The 23,400-nt window shown below is 40.5% G+C and overlaps 1 protein-coding gene across 2 annotated transcripts; it reads right to left on the reverse strand.

The window, feature by feature from the left end:
- Positions 1–8,660: 8,660 nt before the first annotated feature.
- LOC311102868 (uncharacterized protein) lies at positions 8,661–14,446 on the reverse strand. 2 transcript variants are annotated; one of them, XR_014610052.1, is made up of 3 exons: positions 14,272–14,446; positions 11,327–11,923; positions 8,661–9,264 (listed from the first exon to the last, which is right to left on the reverse strand). XR_014610052.1 is itself a non-coding variant. In XM_084144319.1 (2 exons), exons 1-2 carry the CDS (start codon positions 14,402–14,404, stop codon positions 11,457–11,459), a joined length of 600 nt encoding a protein of 199 aa, XP_084000445.1. In that variant the 5' UTR covers positions 14,405–14,446; the 3' UTR covers positions 11,224–11,456. The 2 variants fall into 2 exon arrangements, 1 of the variants encoding a protein (XP_084000445.1); XM_084144319.1 differs by lacking the exon at positions 8,661–9,264 and having other exon boundaries at positions 11,224–11,923.
- Positions 14,447–23,400: the final 8,954 nt, after the last annotated feature.

Genomic DNA, 23,400 nt, shown 5'->3' on the forward strand with positions numbered 1-23,400 from the left:
TGCATTGGACCTTAAAGAAAAGTGCAAGGATGCCAATACATTTGGGCGAAACTGTACTGTTATGTGCCCTATTGACTCCTGTAAAAATGTTATGGTTATTTTGCTGCTTACTGTGCTTTTTTTTTTCCATGGGACAAATGTCACCCAGGGGCCTTGGAATGATTTTAAATATTGTCTGGCTTGTCATTACTGTGATCTTGTTTGAAATTATTTAACTAAAAACTAAGTTTAGTTAATGATAGTGAATGTGTGTTTGGATGAACTGACAGACTGTTGTGTTTAATGTACTAGAGGCTAGATGTAAATAAAAGTGTACAACTCTTAACATCTCGTCTTTGATTTTCAGTTAGATTTGTATTTATTAGATAGTTCAACGTAGTGATATAAATCTGCCTTAGGCCCAGATTCAATCAGAACAACTAGTAGCACCACCTTGCTGTATGATTGGCATTTCACCATATTGCTTTCATCTTTTCAATCCCTTCAGATTTACACCAAGTGCCAAGTAGGACAGGGTCAGTTAAGTATTGGAATCCTCCCTTGTCATCAACAGGTTTTAAATATGTTGTATTCCATAATGCAAACAATGTAGTGTAATTGGTGTGTGTAAATTGTTTTTGTGTACACCAATACATCTAGATTGTGTTCGACTACCCAAAATAGTTGTTTTACTGCAGAGATCAACCCTGACGACATCTGAGAGGTTTAATATTTTATTTGTTGAGATAAACCAATTGCAATCGAATCAAAGTATTTTTTATACAAATTGAAATTAAAACATGTTCACTTTTTTATAAAAAAGTCATGTATTTTACTGTTACTACAGTGCCTGCTCCAAAGTCCAATGGCGCTGAACTTTACACCACTCCAGCCGACGCTTGGCATTGTGCATGGTGATCTTAGGCTTGTATGCGGCTGCTCGGACAGACGATTTTATGCGCTACAGCACTCGACGGTCCCATTCTGTGAGCTTGTGTGGCCTACCATGTCGCGGCAGGAGCCGTTGTTCCTCCTAGACGTTTTCACTTGACAAAGACATATGCAGCGTTTACCGTGAACGCAGTCTCTGCTAAAGCGGGAGCATTGCCTTTAAATTTCAATCACGCTGTAAAACTGAACTTCTGTGATGCAGATTGAATATAACCCTACATTTGGCTCAATATGCAAACTACAGATCAATTGTGTTATTGAATACAGGCATAATTGGCCATGCTCATCAATGCCTCACACTGAACAAAAATATAAATGCAACAATTTCAAAAATGTTACTGAGTTACAGTTCATATGAGGAAATCAGTCAATTGAAATAAATGAATTAGGCCCTAATCTATGGATTTCACATGACTGGGAATACAGATACAGTATGCAGCTGTTGGTCACAGATAACATTTTTTTTTTTTTATGGGCCTCACAATGGGCCTCAGGATCTAGTCAAGGTATTACTGTGCATTCAAATTGCCATCGATAAAATGCAATTGTGTTCGTTGTCCGTAGCTGATGCCTGCCCATACCATAACCCCACCGCCATTATGAGGCACTCTGTTCACAACGTTGACATCAGCAAACTGCTCGCCCACACAACGTCATACGTGGTCTGCAGTTGTGAGGCTGGTTGGAGGTACTGCCAAATTCTCTAAAATGAAGTTGGAGGCGGCGTATGGTAGAGAAATGAACATTCAATTATCTGGCAACAGCTCTGGTGGACATTCCTGCAGTCAGCATGCCAATTGCACGCTCCCTCAAAACTTGAGACATCTGTGACAAAACTGCACATTTTAGAGTGGTCTTTTATTGTCCCCAGCACAAGTTGCACCTGTGTAATGATCATGCTGTTTAATCAGCTTCTTGATATGCCACACCTGTCAGGTGGATGGATTATGTTGTCAAAGGAGAAATGCTCACTAACAGGGATGTAAACACATTTTTGCAAAACATTTGAGAGAAATAAGCTTTTTGTGCATATGGAAAATATTTTATTTCAGCTCATGAAACATGGGACCAACACATTACATGTTGCGTTTATATTTTTGTTCAGTGTAGATGAACAGAGAAATAGCGCAAAAGTCATTTTTTTAAAAACAGGACCGCCGGCCATGTCCATTATTTATATTTAAGGGCCGGACCATCTTTTATTGGGGTGGGCTGGTAAAGAAAAAAAAAAAGAGGGCCTATTTTACATTTGTATAATTAGTAGGCCTACCTTTCATAGTATTTTCCCTAATCTTGTGTGCCGTGCATACCGTCCTCGCTCTCAACAGTTAAATTAAGTAAGTTTCGTTTTCCTCATCTTCATCATTGCAATGACATGCTTGAATAATATACGACTAGAACAATATGCAGACGGCTTTCACTTCTCTTCAGGAAGATTGAATGGTTATGGGTTTTAATAAAAAACTGCTATAGACTATCGCCATCGCGCGTTCTCTCTTACTTAAAACTCCACGCGAGTTCTTTTGGTTGCCGTTTTTAACATTCAGCAAAGACGAGCAAGCTTGCTTCCTTCTTCGAATAGTCTAAGAAATGCTATAAAAAATTACAACAAGCTATTCTAGTCTAGTTTTTGCTGGGACTCTACAAGAGCTAAGGAGAGAGGCCATCAGAGAGCAGGCGCGTATTGTGCAAGAGTGAAGACAGTGGTTAAACATTAGAAGTTTATGCATATTAACCCATCATTCATTAGCTAAATATAAGGCTAAAATGCATTGAATTTGTTACCTAAAAAGAGGTAGGCTAGGACATTATATATATATATACACATACAGTGGGGAAAAAAAGTATTTAGTCAGCCACCAATTGTGCAAGTTCTCCCACTTAAAAAGATGAGAGAGGCCTGTAATTTTCATCATAGGTACACGTCAACTATGACAGACAAAATGAGAAAAAAAAATCCAGAAAATCACATTGTAGGATTTTTAATGAATTTATTTGCAAAGTATGGTGGAAAATAAGTATTTGGTCAATAACAAAAGTTTCTCAATACTTTGTTATATACCCTTTGTTGGCAATGACACAGGTCAAACGTTTTCTGTAAGTCTTCACAAGGTTTTCATACACTGTTGCTGGTATTTTGGCCCATTCCTCCATGCAGATCTTCTCTAGAGCAGTGATGTTTTGGGGCTGTCGCTGGGCAACACAGACTTTCAACTCCCTCCAAAGATTTTCTATGGGGTTGAGATCTGGAGACTGGCTAGGCCACTCCAGGACCTTGAAATGCTTCTTACGAAGCCACTCCTTCATTGCCCGGGCGGTGTGTTTGGGATCATTGTCATGCTGAAAGACCCAGCCATGTTTCATCTTCAATGCCCTTGCTGATGGAAGGAGGTTTTCACTCAAAATCTCACGATACATGGCCCCATTCATTCTTTCCTTTACACGGATCAGTCGTCCTGGTCCCTTTGCAGAAAAACAGCCCCAAAGCATGATGTTTCCACCCCCATGCTTCACAGTAGGTATGGTGTTCTTTGGATGCAACTCAGCATTCTTTGTCCTCCAAACACGACGAGTTGAGTTTTTACCAAAAAGTTCTATTTTGGTTTCATCTGACCATATGACATTCTCCCAATCCTCTTCTGGATCATCCAAATGCACTCTAGCAAACTTCAGACGGGCCTGGACATGTACTGGCTTAAGCAGGGGGACACGTCTCGCACTGCAGGATTTGAGTCCCTGGCGGCATAGTGTGTTACTGATGGTATGCTTTGTTACTTTGGTCCCAGCTCTCTGCAGGTCATTCACTAGGTCCCCCCGTGTGGTTCTGGGATTTTTGCTCACCGTTCTTGTGATCATTTTGACCCCACGGGGTGAGATCTTGCGTGGAGCCCCAGATCGAGGGAGATTATCAGTGGTCTTGTATGTCTTCCATTTCCTAATAATTGCTCCCACAGTTGATTTCTTCAAACCAAGCTGCTTACCTATTGCAGATTCAGTCTTCCCAGCCTGGTGCAGGTCTACAATTTTGTTTCTGGTGTCCTTTGACAGCTCTTTGGTCTTGGCCATAGTGGAGTTTGGAGTGTGACTGTTTGAGGTTGTGGACAGGTGTCTTTTATACTGATAACAAGTTCAAACAGGTGCCATTAATACAGGGAACGAGTGGAGGACAGAGGAGCCTCTTAAAGAAGAAGTTACAGGTCTGTGAGAGCCAGAAATCTTGCTTGTTTGTAGGTGACCAAATACTTATTTTCCACCATAATTTGCAAATAAATTCATTAAAAATCCTTTAATGTGATTTTCTGGATTTTTTTTTTCAATTTGTCTGTCATAGTTGACGTGTACCTATGATGAAAATTACAGGCCTCTCTCATATTTTTAAGTGGGAGAACTTGCACAATTGGTGGCTGACTAAATACTTTTTTTCCCCACTGTACATACAGTGAGGGAAAAAAGTATTTGATCCCCTGCTGATTTTGTACGTTTGCCCACTGACAAAGACATGATCAGTCTATAATTTTAATGGTAGGTTTATTTGAACAGTGAGAGACAGAATAACAACAAATTAATCCAGAAAAATGCATGTCAAAAATGTTATAAATTGATTAGCATTTTAATGAGGGAAATAAGTATTTGACCCCTCTGCAAAACATGACTTAGTACTTGGTGGCAAAACCCTTGTTGGCAATCACAGAGGTCAGACGTTTCTTGTAGTTGGCCACCAGGTTTGCACACATCTCAGGAGGGATTTTGTCCCACTCCTCTTTGCAGATCTTCTCCAAGTCATTAAGGTTTCGAGGCTGACGTTTGGCAACTCGAACCTTCAGCTCTCTCCACATATTTTCTATGGGATTAAGGTCTGGAGACTGGCTAGGCCACTCCAGGACCTTAATGTGCTTCTTCTTGAGCCACTCCTTTGTTGCCTTGGCTGTGTGTTTTGGGTCATTGTCATGCTGGAATACCCATCCACGACCCATTTTCAATGCCCTGGCTGAGGGAAGGAGGTTTTCACCCAAGATTTGACGGTACATGGCCCCGTCCATCGTCCCTTTGATGCGGTGAAGTTGTCCTGTCCCCTTAGCAGAAAAACACCCCCAAAGCATAATGTTTCCACCTACGGTGGGGATGGTGTTCTTGCCTTGAGATCATTGACAAGATCCTCCCGTGTAGTTCTGGGCTGATTCCTCACCGTTCTCATGATCATTGCAACTCCACGAGGTGAGATCTTGCATGGAGCCCCAGGCCGAGGGAGATTGACAGTTATTTTGTGTTTCTTCCATTTGCGAATAATCGCACCAACTGTTCTCACCTTCTCACCAAGCTGCTTGGCGATGGTCTTGTAGCCCATTCCAGCCTTGTGTAGGACTACAATCTTGTCCCTGACATCCTTGGAGAGCTCTTTGGTCTTGGCCATGGTGGAGAGTTTGGAATCTGATTGATTGATTGCTTCTGTGGACAGGTGTCTTTTATACAGGTAACAAGCTGAGATTGGGAGCACTCCCTTTAAGAGTGTGCTCCTAATCTCAGCTCGTTACCTGTATAAAAGACACCTGGGAGCCAGAAATCTTTCTGATTGAGAGGGGGTCAAATACTTATTTCCCTCATTAAAATGCAAATCAATTTATTACATTTTTGAAATGCGTTTTTCTGGATTTTGTTGTTGTTATTCTGTCTCTCACTGTTCAAATAAACCTACCGTTAAAATTATAGACTGATCATTTCTTTGTCAGTGGGCAAACGTACAAAATCAGCAGGGGATCAAATACTTTTATCCCTCACTGTATGTTTTCATTTCAGTTTCCTCCATCTCCACAAACCAAAGTGAATTGTAAGGATTAACTCCAGGGCTGGATGGCATACCAGTTGAGGACCGTTTTAGCATGTTTTAACCAGTCCTATAAAAATTGTAGATTATCAGATACTCAACAAGGTCTGATTTCGGGTGTACTCCCGAGTGGCGCAGTGGTCTAAGGCACTGCATCGCAGCTGTGCCACTAGAGATCCTGGTTTGAATCCAGGCTCTGTCATAGCCGGCCACGACCGGGAGACCCATGGGGCGGCGCACAATTGGCCCAGCGTCGTCCAGGGTAGGGGAGGGAATGGCCGGCAGGGATGTAGCTCAGTTGGTAGAGCATGGCGTTTGCAACACCAGGGTTGTGGGTTCGATTCCCACGGGGGGCCAGTATAAAAAAATTATGTATGCACTCACTAAGTCGCTCTGGATAAGAGCGTCTGCTAAATGACTAAAATGTAAACAATTTTACTATTACTGAAACAGGACCCAGGTGGTAAATATAAAGATCCAGTCCATTAAAAAAATTGGAGGCCCTTTACACTTCATAGAATTAAAAAGGTATTGTCTCTTTGCTTAAATCAGACTGGTGTTGTACATGGTCGAGACATTGGCGATAATAAGACAAGTACTGGAAACAATAAAACACTATGAAAAATCTGGGAAACCAGGCCTGGTATTCATAGCTGACTTTGAAAAGGCTTTTGATAAAGTACGACTGGAATTTATATACAGTTGAAGTCGGAAGTTTACATACACATAGGTTGGAGTCATTCAAACTCATTTTTCAACCACCACTCCACAAATGTCTTGTTAACAAACTATAGTTTTGGCAAGTCGGTTAGGACATCTACTTTGTGCATGACACAAGTAATTTTTCAAACAATTATTTACAGACAGATTATTTCACTGTATCACAATAAATTGACTGTGCCTTTAAATAGCTTGGAAAATTCCAGAAAATGATGTCATGGCTTTAGAAGCTTCTGATAGGCTAATTGACATCATTTGAGTCAATTGGAGGTGTACCTGTGGATGTATTTCAAGGCATACCTTCAAACTCAGTGCCTCTTTGCTTGACATCATGGGAAAATCAAAAGAAATCAGCCAAGACCTCAGAAAAAAATTGTAGACCTCCACAAGTCTGGTTCATCCTTGGGAGCAATTTCAAAATGCCTGAAGGTACCATGTTCATCTGTACAAACAATAGTACGCAAGTATAAACACCATGGGACCACGCAGCCGTCATACCGCTCAGGAAGGAGACGCGTTCTGTCTCCTAGAGATGAACGTACTTTGGTGCGAAAATTGCAAATCAATCCCAGAACAACAGCAAAGGACCTTGTGAAGATGCTGGAGGAAACAGGTACAAAAGTATCTATATCCACAGTAAAATGAGTCCTATATCGACATAACCTGAAAGGCCTCTCAGCAAGGAAGAAGCCACTGCTCCAAAACCGCCATAAAAAAGCCAGACTACGGTTTGCAACTGCACATGGGGACAAAGATCGTACTTTTTTGAGAAATGTCCTCTGGTCTGATGAAACAAAAATAGAACTGTTTGGCCATAATGACCATCGTTATGTTTGGAGGAAAAAGGGGGTACTTGCAAGCCGAAGAACACCATCCCAACCGTGAAGCACGGGGTGGCAACATCATGCTGTGGGGGTGCTTTGCTGCAGGAGGGACTGGTGCACTTCACAAAATAGATGGCATCATGAGGAAGGAAAATGATGTGGATATATTGAAGCAACATCTCAAGACATCAGTCAGGAAGTTAAAGCTTGGTCACAAATGGGTCTTCCAAATGGACAATGACCCCAAGCATACTTCCAAAGTTGTGGCAAAATGGCTTAAGGACAACAAAGTCAAGGTATTGGAGTGGCCATCACAAAGCCCTGACCTCAATCCTATAGAAAAAGCGTGTGCGAGCAAGGAGGCCTACAAACCTGACTCAGTTCCACCAGCTCTGTCAGGAGGAATGGGCCAAAATTCACCCAACTTATTGTGGGAAGCTTGTGGAAGGCTACCCGAAACGTTTGACCCAAGTTAAACAATTTAAAGGCAATGCTACCAAATCCTAATTGAGTGTATGTAAACTTCTGACCCACTGGGAATGTGATGAAATAAATAAAAGCTGAAATAAATCATTCTCTCTACTATTATTCTGACATTTCACATTCTTAAAATAAAGTGGTGATCGTAACTGACCTTAGACAGGGAATTTTTACTAGGATTAAAATGTAAGGAATTGTGAAAAACTGAGTTGAAATGTATTTGGCTAAAGTGTATGTAAACTTCCGACTTCAACTGTATAAATGCCTGGAATAATTCAATTTTGGAGAATCTCTTATAGAATGTGTTAAAGTTATGTATAGTAACCCTAGGTGTACAATAGTAAATAATGGTTACTTCTCAGAAAGTATTAGAGTAAAACAACGTTGTCCACTATCGGCATATCTATTTATTATGGCCATTGAAATGTTAGCTATTAAAATCAGATCCAACAATAATATCAAGGAACTAGAAATCCAGGGCTTAAAAACAAAGATGTCGTCACTGTATGCTGATGATTCATGTTCTTTTAAATCCACAATTTAGATCCCTCCATAGCCTCAGAGGATCTAGATAATTTTTCTAACCTCTCTGGATTACAACCAAATTATGATAAGTGTACTTACTATATTACGTAATGGATCACAAAAAAATTCAACTTTTACATTGTGTAGTTTACCAATAAAATGGTCTGACAGTGAAGTGGACATACTCGGTATTCATATCCAGATAGAAAGAAATGATCTCGCTACAATACATTTTAATAGAAAGTTAGCAAAAATAGATAAGATCTTGCTACCATGGAAAGGAAAATAACTGTCTATTTGTGGAAAAATCACCCTGATTAACTCTTTAGTCATATCCCAGTTTCCTATATGCTTATGGCCCTGCCTACACCTAATGACATTTTTTTATTTTTTTATTATATGAGCAAAAAGTATTCCATTTTATTTGGAATGGCAAGCCAGACAAAATTAAAATGGGCCTATTTATATCATGAATATGAATTCGGAGGGTAGATATGATTAAATATGAAAGCATTAGATCTCTCACTAATGGCTTCAGTCATATAAACGCTATACTTAAGATTAGTAAGAAATGGCTCAACCCATGTTCAAGAATGGCCTTTTTCCCTTTATTCAGATTACAACCTCTCAAAAAAAAAATAGTTGGGAAGAGATATTCGATGTACCGATTCCATGGCACATTGTTTATGGACTGATACACAAAACGACACCGGATTCAAAACACAGAGTTTTTCAATTGAACTTATACAAAGTTCTTGCAACCAATAGAATGTGGGAAAAAAAAAAGTATATATGGCATACAACCGTCCCAGCTCTGCAGATTTTGCTGAGAAGAGACAATCATTAGATAATTTGTTTTGGTACTGTCCATATGTAGCTTGTTTTTGGTCGCAGGTTCAGGAATGGCTGAAGAATTGCAACATTTACCTGGAGTTAACTCTGCAAATAGCACTGCTGGGTGATCTGAAAAGTCAAAGTCAATCGATCAATAATATAATAATAACTCTTAGCAAAGATGTTTCTTTAATTTACAATCTGTAGAAACTATGAAATAGAAAGGTTCAGAAATTATGTGAAACAGCACAGTTGAAAAATATGGCAAATAGATGGTCTTCAGAGATGAATGGGAGGGGTTGAGGGTGGCTGAAGGATGGGACTAAATACAAACAAAAGATAACTAATGTAAAACATACTGTGTCCGTAAAATGTACACTACCGTCAAAAGTTTTATAACACCTACTCATTTAAGGGGTTTTCCTTATTTTTACTATTTTCTACATTGTAGAATAATGGTGAAGACATCAAACTATGAAATAACACATATGGAATCATGAAGTAACCAAAAAAGTGTTAAACAAATCAAAACAGTTTATATTTTAGAGTCTTCAAATAGCCACCCTTTGCCTTGATAACAGCTTTGCACACTCTTGGCATTATCTTAACCAGCTTCATGAGGTAATCACCTGGAATGCATTTCAAATTAACAGGTGCCTTCTTAAAAGTTAATTTGTGGAATTTCTTTCCTTCTTCATGTGTTTGAGCCAATCAATTGTGTTGTGACAAGGTAGGGGGGTATACAGAAGATAGCCCTATTTGGTAAAAGACCAAGTCCATATTATGGCAAGAACAGCTCAAATAAGCAAAGAGAAACGACAGTCCATCATTATTTTGAGACATGAAGGTCAGTCAATCCGGAAAATGTCAAGAACTTTGAACGTTTCTTCAAGTGCAGTCGCAAAAACAATCAACCGCTATGAAACTGGCTTTCATGAGGACCGCCACAGGAATGGAAGACCCAGAGTTACCTCTGCTGCAGAGGATAAGTTAATTAGAGTTACCAGCCTCAGAGATTGCAGCCCAAATAAATGCTTCAGAGTTCAAGTAACAGACACATCTCAACATCAACTGTTCAGAGAAGACTGTGTGAATCAGGCATTCATGGTCGAATTGCTGCAAAGAAACCACTACTAAAGGACACCAATTAGAAGAAGAGACTTGCTTGGGCCAAGTAACACGAGCAAAGGACATTAGACCGGTGGAAATTTGTCCTTTGGTCTGGAGTCCAAATTTGAGATTTTTGGTTCCAACCGCCGTGTCTTTGTGAGACACGGTGTGGGTAAACGGATAATCTCTGCATGTGTATTTCCCACCGTAAAGCATGGAGGTGGTGGTGTTATGGTGTGGGGGTGCATTGCTGGTGACACTGTCTGTGATTTTAGAATTCAAGTCACACTTAACCAGCATGGCTACCACAGCATTCTGCAGCGATACGCCATCCCATCTGGTTTGCGCTTAGTGGGACTATGATTAGTTTTTCAACAGGACAATGACCCAACACACCTCCAGGCTGTGTAAGAGCTATTTGACCAAGAAGGAGAGTGATGGTGCTGCATCAGATGACCTGGCCTCCACAATCCCCCGACCTCAACCCAATTGAGATGGTTTGGGATGAGTCGGACCGCAGAGTGAAGGAAAAGCAGCCAACAAGTGCTCAGCATTTGTGGGAACTCCTTCAAGACTGTTGGAAAAGCATTCCAAGTGACGCTGGTTCAGAGAATGCCAAGAGTGTGCAAAGCTGTCATCAAGGCAAAGGGTGGCTATTTGAAGAATCTCAAATATATTTTGATTTGTTTAACACTTTTTTGGTTACTACATGATTCCATATGTGTTATTTCATAGTTTGTCTTCACTATTATTCTACAATGTAAAAAAATAGCAAAAATAAAGAAAAACCCTTGAATGAGTAGGTGTGTCCAAACATTTGACTGGTAGTATATATATATATATATATATATATATATATATATATATATATATATATATATATATATATATATATATATATATATATATATATATATATATATATATATATATATATATATATATATATATATATAATGTAAAAAGGGTCTATATGTTTACAGCAGCCCTCTCCACAAATATTAGTCTACAGAAAAATGTAAAACAAAAAATTGTTTTTTCTAGCTCAGTCCCGTTAAGTCATTAAACTACAGCCCCCTACCGTCCATCACTCCCACACTGAAACATCACCGGTGGGCTCAAACTCAGAAACGTGGAAGGTTTGTGTGCTTTTCCATCAAAATATTTTGTCCTAAGAAAGTCCCAAATCCTTGATACAAAAGATAGATTCACTAGTCTGCATCCTCAAATTCAGCATCATGGAGAAGTTGGTGAAATTTCAGCTTAATTGCACACTTTTTCTTGTAAGGTAACCGCTTGAGGTGAGGGAGAAGGCTCATGAAAAACATCTCATCCTCATTGTCTCCCTGTCCAGGTGTTTGCCAGGAATCTTTCCATGTCATCTCATGCAAGTTGTTGTCCAAAGGTGGTGACATCTTGGTATCAACCACACTTCCATCAAGATCAATCAGGACATCAGAGTTGCTAGTTGTGTCATCTTTTCCATCATCAAACTCCTCTGTGCTATTGTTGCCGCCAGTGCCTCTACCTCGCTGTATGTATGGGATCAGAAATGCCATTAACTCACTATATCGCCATTTTTTGAGGGCCTTCCCTTTGGCACCACGAATCCCATCTGCTTTCACTTTCCTTGTAAACACATCCCTCAGATTTCTCCATTTCTTTCGGGCATCTTCCTCTGGAACAAAAAAGAAGGACATGCAAGTTACTATCAGACAGTAATCTCTGTTGATCTGTTTTTAACTTTTCTTTATGGCTATACCAGTGTAATAAATGGTTTATGGCATGGTCATTTGGATGAGCTGTGTTCACACACATTTAGTGTTCCAAATTGGTTACCCCCTAGTCTACATATTTGGTTAGTTGAAACACAACAGAGTCTATGGTTTAGCTCAATAGCAACACGCCACTTCGGCCTAGTTTGGTATAGGCTAAAACTGAGGGATGGTGTAGGTATAGCGCTCAAACTCTAGGCGGCATTCTGCTTTCTCCCTACAGTTCTTAGCCATTAGCTAAGAACTACAATCCCGACGCTGTGATTTAACGTTTAGAAATGTTAATAATCATCGCTTACGATACAGTTTTTAAAACATATAGCCCTCATCTTTCATTATTTTTCATCCTTCAAATAAAAAAAGACACAGCTACGCAGTTTTGCACAGATCCATAAAGCTACGGGTGCCTCCATCCGACGAAGCTACACTTCTGCTACTCTTCCCAAATTACGCTTACACACTGGTGTTCGGAACATAGCTAATTAGCACAGATGGTCGCTTCGTCGTCAATCTGTTTTCCGTAAACAAGTGCTGTAACATGGAGATATGGCTGTGTGGGAACCAGGTGTGTTTTCTTTGTAAATTACTTCCCGCTGATATGAAATATAAGGTCCTTATGCTTACGATACAGTACCACAAGCGACACGTGTTAATGTTCAGATTAAGTGTCTGGGATCTTAACAAAACTCCCCCCTACAGAAGACGCCTTCGTCCAATGACTTGTGTGTAATGTCATGGAACGGAGTCATGATCAAGCGCAAGTGTAGGTATAACCACTTTCAAAATCATAGACAGAGCTATGGATGCGTTAAGGTCCCCTGTCTCTGAAGTGTACAGTTATATGTCAGTGGATAAAAAGGTGTGCACTACCATAGCTAAGAATTTAACTCAAATGTTGACATTATATTGAACTCCACTGTTGACATTATATTGTCAACATTGGAGTTAAATTCAAATGAACTTATTTGTCACATGCGTTGAATACAACAGGTGTAGACTTCACCGTGTAATGCTTACATACTAGCCCTTTCCCAACAATGCAGTTAAAAAGTACACATTTTATAAAGTAGCAATATGAAAGGAGTACTGGTACCAAGTCAATGTGCAATGGTACAAGGTAGTTGAGGTAATATGTACATGTAGGTAGGGGTAAAGTGACTAGGCAATCAGGATAGATAATAAACAGAGTAGCAGCAGCATACACTGAGTCTACAAAACATTAAGGCCACCTGCTCTATTCATGACATAGACTGACCAGGTGAATCCAATGATCCCTTATTGATGTCACTTGTTAGAGGAGACAGGTTAAATAATAATTGTATAGCCTTAAGACATGGATTGTGCATGTGTCACATTCTGAGGGTGAATGGGCAAGACAAAAGATGTAAGTGCCTTTGAACTGGGTATGGTAGTAGGTGCCAGGTGCACCGGTTTGTGCCAAGAATTGCAACGCTGCTGGGTTTTTCACGCTCAGTTTCCTGTGTGTATCAAGAATGGTCCACCCAAATGACATCCAGCCAACTTGACACAACTGTGGGAATCATTGGAGTCAATATGGGCAGCATCCCTGTGGAACACTTTAGACACCTTGTAGTTTAATGCCTGACAAATTGAGGCTGTTCTGTTCTGCTGACACATAATTCAAACGTTGCACAGCTGATAGGCTATAGTTATCGAATGATAGAAATCATGAGCTATTTACATGTGAAAATGTCACGATGGAATGCATTTTTGCTCCATTAATTGTTTACATTTTTGTTGGTGGGTGCAAATCATGAGTTCCCACTCAACTGGCTCAGCTAGTAAGCTAGTTAATGAGCTAGCTAGCTAACAAGTAAACAACCCGTGACACACTGCATGTTAACTAGCTAACGTTAGTTAAGTAGCTACTCTTCGCGGTATATTGACATAAGCACGCAGCATACTAATTAATAAACAATGTAACTAAACACATTTCATTAACAGAACAATAAAGAGGAACAGAGTTCCAAACAATTGCAACAACTGTAACTAACCAGGCAAAACAGTAGCTAGCTAACGTATACCTGGAGGTTACCCTCGCTAGCTAACCCGGTCTGAATGTTGTTTGCAATCTAGTCAATAATCAGATATGTCAAACTTAATAACTAACGTTAGCGATGGCATTGACAAGTTAAAAACAAGCTAAACATTTTAGACTCGTCCTAGCTCTAGCTATCTAACGTTAGTTAGCCAAAATGTACGCTAACGTTGTTAGCTAATCAGAGCATACCTTTCAGTCCCAATTGTTTACCCACTGCCTTCCATGCGTCCAATTTCTTTACCGGGTCTCTATATGAAGTCAAAGTTGAGTTATATAATTCTGGGTAGTCAGAAACCGCTGATATGAGCCTTTCTGCAGCCATCCGAAGACTAGTTACCTTGCTAGCCAGGTAGCCAGACCGCTGTGTGAGAATCAAAGACGTTCTATTATATTGACAAGATTGTCGACTGACCTCTCTAACAACGGAAATACGTCTCCTCAAATATGGGAGGGGCGAGAGCAGGTGGGGACATTCTAGCCAATGAGAGGACAGATATGAGTGTGAACAACAGGCACAACTCCGACAGAAAGTAGATTTATTTAAAGTTGGCGAACGTGCGTCCACTTATATCAGTGCATTCTTAACAACCTAACCATTACGAACTTCTATTGATCAAATAAGCCTCACATAGCAAATTAGCAAGTACATTTTTTGTTGTCCAAATTCGACACTCTCTCTGAAACCACATTTCTATCCACAGTTTTTTTGTGAGTAAAGTCATACCTTATAAAAAATATCAATCATGAAAGCTGTGATCGAAACAGAAAATTTCGGTAAAATTTTATATGCAGACAGATACTTTTTTCATTGGACATGGTGGAATCTTTTTGTGTCTAAAATTAATTATGCGCGAATTGGCTGTGGAAACGCCTTAATGTGCAAATATTGATGTAATAACCATAATCTGGAAGTACATTTGGAGTCAGGCGATGGAATTATCTATAAACACAGGGACTATGGAATTATCCTATCCATAAACACAGGGACCTGTGTGGTCCTCCCACTATGACTCGGGAAAGCACGCAGTTTATTAGGCTACAGATTAAATAAATTAGGATGAATTTCACAGGGTGGTGAAAGTGCAAGGTGATGATGAGCTTGATGCTCCTTTCCAATAAATATTGAGGGTCTTATTCTGGTGACATGATGATCAATGCTTGACTGCCATTTGACAAATTTAAAAAAGTATCGCTCTTTTGTCCATAAGAATCTCATCATGTATTGGCTATACCCGCACTGTAGATGTTGGCTAGAGCGCATGCGCCAATACCAGAGTGGGCACATTCACTATATAACACAACATTTTTAGTGACAAAACCATCAGTAGAGTTGAAAATGCGATGGAAACCCATTTAACTTGTTTTTCTATTCGGCACATGGGAATTTAACCGCAAAATACATTTTCATGTGCACTACGTCATCACGCACAGACTAATCCGCAACAAGTCAATTTGATGGAAACACATCTCTGGTGGGAAAATGCGTATATTTTATTTATGCATATTTTAGAATATTCCCATGAAAATCTTTCGCGATTGGAAGAAAACCTAGCTATTGACCTCCATACAAACATTCCTCTGTTCGTGGTTTTATTTTCGTGGACAGATTTTTTAGGCAGAGTGAAGCCTCTTGTTTCGCTTCATCCTATCTGGTGTGAATCCAGAAAGATTGGGCAGGTTGGTTTTATATGGCCAGTTACCCCGGGTGGGTAGAGACTTCAAAGAAGGACCAATGGACAGTGGTGGAAAAAGTACCCAATCGTCATACTTGAGTAAAAGTAAAGATACCTTAATAGAAAATGACTCAAGTAAAAGTTGAAAGTCACCCAGTAAATTCTACTTGAGTAAAAGTCTAAAAGTAAATATAATTAAAAAATATATACTTAAGTATCAAAAGTAAAAGTATAAATCATTTAAAACTGCTTATATTAAGCAAACCAGACAGCTTTTTTATTTTTATTTACAGATAGCCAGTGACACACTCCAACAATCAGACATCATTTACAAACAAAGCATGTGTGCTATGAGTCCACCAGATCAGAGGCATAGTGTTGACCAGGGACGTTCTCTTGATAAGTACGTGAATTGGACCATTTTCCTGTCCTGCTAAGCTTTCAAAATATAAATAGTACTTTTGGGTGTCAGGGAAAATGTATGGAGTAAAAAGTACATTATTTTCTTTAGGAATGTAGTAAAGTAAAAGTAAAAGTTTTCAAAATTATAAATAGTAAAGTACAGATACCCCACAAAACTACTTAAGTAGTACTTTAAAGTATTTTTACTTAAGTACTTTACACCACTGCCAATGGAATGGTATGGTAAAATGTACAAACTCCGCCTAGCCTATCCGGGGCACTGGGCCAGATATTTTTCCATCTCTGACCTGACCTGGCCATGCAGATTCAGATTCAGAGTGTTTAATAGTCACATGTACAGGGTTGCAGGTGTGATTACAGGGTACAGTAAAAATCTTAGGCTTCAAGCTCCAACATGCAGGACTAAGTGAAATAAATAATAAAAATGGTAATAAAAAACAACAGTAGATGACCATAAGGGGAGCAGCATGACCATTGAGGGGGTGTGGGGACCAAGTGAAATAAAAAACAAAAATGTAATAAAAAAATTAATAATAAACATATTAACAACTGCAACAGTGATGAATGTTGTTTCGGTGGGGGCAGAGTAAAAGTCTGTTGGGGGTGGGGTGGATGTCCCTTATTGAAGCGGGGAGAACAGGGCATGGCTTGGGGTCTGGGGTCCCTGATGATCTTCTTGGCCTCCTGCGACACCTGGTGTTGTAGGTGTCCTGTTGGCAGGCAGTGTGCACCCAATGGTGCGTTCGGCTGCACGTATCACCCTCTGAAGAGCCTTGCGGTCCGCGGCGGTGGAGTTGCCGTAGGCTGTGATGCAGTCCGACAGTATGTTCTCGATGGTGCTCCTGTAGAACACTGTGAGGGCCCTCTGGGACAGGCCAAATTTTGTGAGCATCCTGAGGTTGAAGAGTCGCTGTCGTGCCTTCTTTACTACGGTGTCCGTAGTGAACATCCTGGTCACTGTATTTTTTGAATCCTTCAGAATAAGTGTGTATATCAATGACGTCGCTCTTGCTGCTGGTGACTCTCAGATCCACCTCTACGCAGACGACACCATTTTGTATACATCTGGCCCTTCATTGGACACTGTGTTAACAAACCTCCAAACGAGCTTCAATTCCATACAACACTCCTTCAGTAGCCTCCAACTGCTCTTAAACACTAGTAAAACTAAATGCATGCTCTTCAACCGAACGCTGCTTGCACCCGCCCACCCGACTAGAATCACTACACTTGACGGGTCTGACCTAGAGTATGTGGACAACTACAAATATCTAGGTGTCTGGTTAGACTGTAAACTCTCCTTCCAGACTCACATTAAGAATCTCCAATCCAAAGTTAAATCTAGAATCGGTTTCCTATTTCGCAACAAAGCCTCCTTCACTCATGCTGCCAAACATGCCCTCGTAAAACTGACTATCCTACCGATCCTTGACTTCGGCGATGTCATTTACAAAATAGCCTCCAACACTCTACTCAGCAAATTGGATGTAGTCTATCACAGTGCCATCCGTTTTGTCTCCAAAGCCCCATATAATACCCACCACTGTGACCTGTACGCTCTTGTTGGCTGGTCCTCACTACATATTCGTCGCCAAACCCACTGGCTCCAGGCCATCTATAAATCACTGCTAGGCAAATCCCCGCCTTATCTTAGCTCATTGGTCACCATAGCAACACCCACCCGTAGTCTGCGCTCCAGCGGGTATATCTCACTGGTCATCCCCAAAGCCAACACCTCCTTTGGCCGCAATTCCTTCCAGTTCTCTGCTGCCAATGACTGGAACAAATTGCAAAAATCTCTGAAGCTGGAGACACTTATCTCCCTCACTAACTTTAAGCATCAGTTGTCAGAGCACCTTACCGATCACTGCACCTGTACACAGCCCATCTGAAATTAGCCCGCCCAACTACCTCATCCCTATATTGTTATTTATTTTGCTCATTTGTACCCCAGTATCTCTATTTGCACATCATCTCTTGCACATCTATCATTCCAGTGTTAATACTAATTGTAATTATTTTGCACTATAGCCTATTTTATTGCCTTACCTCCATAACTTGCTAAATTTGCACACACTGTATATATATGTATTTCTGTTGTATTTTTTGACTTTGTTTTGTTTTACCCCATATGTAACTCTGTGTTGTTGTTTTTATCGCACTGCTTTGCTTTATCTTGGCCAGGTCGCAGTTGTAAATGAGAACTTGTTCTCAACTGGTTTACCTGGTTAAATAAAGGTGAAATAAAAAAAATAAAAAAAATAAAAAGTCCTGTCATGTATATTTAGCAATATGAATAATTAAGGCTGATAGAAAATATTATTATATCCAAATTCACAGAGTTTACACACCCAGGTTTGTCGCTGCTATTATTTTGGCCCTTACTTTGTGGAAAATCTGTCATATTCTGATATGTCATTGAACATACGTATTGCACTGTACACACTTTTCTGTACATTTTGTCATAGTAAAAGTGCGGTCCAAATTGTGTTTGACCAAATACAATGCTATTTCTCTGTAAACAAATTAACAACAGACCTTCAACATGCTTATAGGGAAGGGCATTCAACATGTACTGCACTGACACAAATTACTGATGATTGGTTGAAAGAAATTGATAATAATAAGATTGTGGGAGCTGTACTGTTAGATTTCAGTGCAGCCTTTTATATTATTGACCATAACCTGTTGTTGAAAAAACGTATGTGTTATGGCTTTTCTACCTCTGCCATATCGTGGATTCAGAGCTATCTATCTAATAGAACTCAAATCGTTTTCTTTAATGGAAGCTTCTCTAATGTCAAACATGTAAAGTGTGGTGTACCACAGGGCAGCTCTCTAGGCCCTCTACTCTTTTCTATTTTTACCAATGACCTGCCACTGGCATTAAACAAAGCATGTGTGTCCATGTATGCTGATGATTAAACCATATATGCATCAGCAACCACAGCTAATGAAGTCACTGAAACCCTTAACAAAGAGTTGCAGTCTGTTTTGGAATGGGTGGCCACTAATAAACTGGTCCTGAACATCTCTAAAACTAAGAGCATTGTGTTTGGTACAAATCATTCCCTAAGTTCTAGACCTCAGCTGAATCTGGTAATGAATGGTGTGGCTGTTAAACAAGGTGAGGAGACTAAATTACTTGGTGTTACCATATCCGGTGGGCGATATTATTATATTTGAGTAACGATTTTTGGCCTAAAATGACTTATTCCATGATATACAAAACCTCCAATAGATGGCACTGTAGCCTGGCAGCGCGCTCTGTATTTGGGCCCACAGTCAGATTCAGAATGTGCTCAGTCATCATAGCCACTTCATTGCACTGGATGAGAGTACTGACATCAGAGACACCGCTCAATTTTAAATTTTTGTCAGAGGAATAAATGAGAACTTTGAAATAACAGAGGAACTTCTTGCGATGGAATCAATGATGGGAACAACCAGAGGCTCTGACTTATATGACAGGGTGTCTGCCTGCTTGGAAAAAATGAATCTACCGTGGAGCAAACTGACAAATGTCACAACCAACCGGTAAAAACATTGGCCTACTAAAAAGATTACAAGACAAAGTAAAAGAAGAAAGCCCTATTTCTTCACTGTATTATTCATCAGGAAGCCCTGTGTAAAAGTGTGTTAAAGCTGGAAAATGTTGTCAAAGTGGTTGTAAAACTTGTCAACTTTATACGGGCAAGGGGGCTTAACCATCGTCAGTTCATTCAGCTGCTCAATGACACAGAGGCAGAGCACCAGGACTTGTTGTACCATTCAAATGTGCGCTGGCTAAGCCTGGGGAAAGTATTTCGCCATGTGTGGGAACTGAGAGGGGAGATAGGTATGTTCCTTGATACGGTTGGTAAAGCTGACGACTTCTCAGAGTTGAAAGACACAGAATGTCTGGGCGACTTTGCTTTCGGTGTGGCCATATTGGGGCATCTGAACGATCTAAATGTGAAACTGCAGGGAAATTGTGTTTTTGTGCATGAACTGTATTCCAACGTGAAAGCATTCAAAGCCAATCTTATGTTGTTCTCCAGACAAATGAGCAGCCCACATCGCAGTGCCGCACTGAGACATACAGTAGCATTTTGATCGACCTGCATGCTGAGTTTTCCCGCCGCTTCTCAGACTTCACCAAGATTGAGACTGAGCTGGAGCTTGTATCATGCCCCCTCCCCTGTCTTTCGACAGTGAGGAAGCACCACCAGACACACAATTGGAGCTCATCGACATCCAATGTGACAGTGCTTTGAAGGAGAAGTACAAAACAGCAACAATAGACCAGTTCTATGGCTCACTGAATGAAACCGTTTCCAAACATTAAAAAGCACGCCCAAAGGATGCTTGTTTTATTCGGGTTCACATATGTGTGTGAACAAACTTTCTCAGTCATGAATTACAACAAATTCCATCACAGGTCAAATTTAACAAATTACCACTTGTCAGCTGTTCTGAGAATCTCTATATCAAAGATGACACCAGACTTTGATGCCCTTGCCAAGAGAGGTGACCAGACCCATTGTTCACATTAAGACTCGAATAACCGTGACTGGGGTAGGCAAGGATTATGCTTTTTAATATGCTTTCAAAAACAGACTATTCCAAATGAAACGGATGCTCTTACCATATGTTTCACTCAAATTTTATAATATTTTTTACATTTTGCATGTCTCCAGTCATATAATATATTTTTATATTGTGACTGTAAGTTTGATTGTACTTTACAAGGGTAGAGATGCAGGATCTGTGTGTGTGTTTGACTGTGTCTGTGATGTTATAATCAATTTTGTGAAGATTTTGTGAAAAATTTGTTCACAAGAAACAAGGGTAGAGATGGTACATGGGTAGAATTGTTCTGCAAGCATATGTACACCTACAGTACACTAGTAGTTGCATGTCAATGTGAAAATGAATAAAGGCTTCACATGTTTTGTCACGCATATAGTATGTGGCCCTTCACTTGGTTTCAAAAACGAAATGTGGCCCTTGAGCCAAAAGGTTTGCCCACCCCTGGTCTAGACTGTAGAGCCTACCCTTGCTTATCGGGCGTCACTAGTTACCACATCCACAAAGTCAAAATTGGCTATATCGTAAAAAGTCATGAAAACAAAATTGTGCTTTTTGGTCTTCATTTAAGGTTAGGGTTGGGGATGAGGCATAAGGTTATCAATGTAGTTAAGGTTAGGGTTAAGGTTAGGTTTAAAATCTGATTTTAAGAAGAGAAATTGTAGAAATAGGCAGGATTTATGACTTTGTGGCTGTGGTAACTAGTGACCACCAAGCTTACCCCTTCAAAGTAGGAGGATACATATGCAAATAAAGGATGACGGGGTCATTGGTCAGAATAATCAGATCAGATTGTGATGTCATGCTATGGGCCAAAAACTCCATCCCACCTGAGCAAAAAGGTCTAACACTGAAAGTGCATTATCATAATTTTCACAATTTAAGAGTGTAATTTCGACCCCATAGTGTGGAAATATCATTTTAAAAAACAGTTTTTTGACTACACTGCCCCTTTAAAGACAAGGAGACCTACTGATCTTCCAGGCGCTTCTCCATCACTCCACTTCGTAGCGTAAGGAGGAGAGCTCAGGCATAGGGTTGTAGAGGGGCTGCTGCCTGGGCACCTTTGTGTCCTGCCCGCTGTCAGGAGGTCTCAGACCCACCCGTTTGGCATAGTCAGCTGTGGTAGGCAGATCCACCCACCGCTGAGCACCTTTCTCCACCCTTCGCATTCCTACCCAAAGTAATTTGAATGAGTAAAACCTTGCCATTGACATGAAGTTTTTTTTTTGGGTTCAAGTCTTGAGATTTGCTTGTGTCCTTACATTGTGTCTCACTGTGCATGGTTGCTGCTGAAGCTTTCGTCCACTTATCTGGCCCACAAGGGAAAAACTCTTGAAGGTTCTTCTGGTACTCTGAATTGTTGTCCATGATGATGCGATCGTGGTTCCGTGGATCACGCTGATGTACCTGTTTGGCTATTACTGCAACATGTACAGTGGGGGAAAAAAGTATTTAGTCAGCCACCAATTGTTCAAGTTCTCCCACTTAAAAAGATGAGAGAGGCCTGTAATTTTCATCATAGGTACACGTCAACTATGACATACAAGTTGAGAATTTTTTTTCCAGAAAATCACATTGTAGGATTTTTTATGAATTTATTTGCAAATTATGGTGGAAAATAAGTATTTGGTCACCTACAAACAAGCAAGATGTCTGGCTCTCACAGACCTGTAACTTCTTCTTTAAGAGGCTCCTCTGTCCTCCACTCGTTACCTGTATTAATGGCACCTGTTTGAACTTGTTATCAGTATAAAAGACACCTGTCCACAACCTCAAAAAGTCACACTCCAAACTTCACTATGGCCAAGACCAAAGAGCTGTCAAAGGACACCAGAAACAAAATTGTAGACCTGCACCAGGCTGGGAAGACTGAATCTGCAATAGGTAAGCAGCTTGGTTTGAAGAAATCAACTGTGGGAGCAATTATTAGGAAATGGAAGACATACAAGACCACTGATAATCTCCCTCGATCTGGGGCTCCACGCAAGATCTCACCCCGTGGGGTCAAAATGATCACAAGAACGGTGAGCAAAAATCCCAGAACCACACGGGGGGACCTAGTGAATGACCTGCAGAGAGCTGGGACCAAAGTAACAAAGCCTACTATCAGTAACACACTACGCTGCCAGGGACTCAAATCCTGCAGACACAGACGTGTCCCCCTGCTTAAGCCAGTACATGTCCAGGCCCGTCTGAAGTTTGCTAGAGTGCATTTGGATGATCCAGAAGAGGATTGGGAGAATGTCATATGGTCAGATGAAACCAAAATATAACTTTTTGGTAAAAACTCAACTTGTCGTGTTTGGAGGACAAAGAATGCTGAGTTGCATCCAAAGAACACCATACCTACTGTGAAGCGTGGGGGTGGAAACATCATGCTTTGGGGCTGTTTTTCTGCAAAGGGACCAGGACGACTGATCCGTGTAAAGGAAAGAATGAATGGGGCCATGTATCGTGAGATTTTGAGTGAAAACCTCCTTCCATCAGCAAGGGCATTGAAGATGAAACGTGGCTGGGTCTTTCAGCATGACAATGATCCCAAACACGCCGCCCGGGCAACGAAGGAGTGGCTTCGTAAGAAGCATTTCAAGGTCCTGGAGTGGCCTAGCCAGTCTCCAGATCTCAACCCCATAGAAAATCTTTGGAGGGA

Source organism: Coregonus lavaretus (genome assembly GCF_964263955.1).
Source record: "Coregonus lavaretus genome assembly, chromosome: 27".
Lineage (NCBI taxonomy): Eukaryota > Metazoa > Chordata > Actinopteri > Salmoniformes > Salmonidae > Coregonus > Coregonus lavaretus.

Excerpts from the sequence above, each read along its gene's own strand:
- LOC311102868 (XM_084144319.1), bottom strand. The coding sequence starts at position 14,404 with ATGGCTGCAGAAAGGCTCATATCAGCGGTTTCTGACTACCCAGAATTA. Across the intron at positions 11,924-14,271 it reads TAAACAATTGGGACTGAAAG|AGGAAGATGCCCGAAAGAAA; the intron begins GTATGCTCTGAT and ends TTTTTGTTCCAG.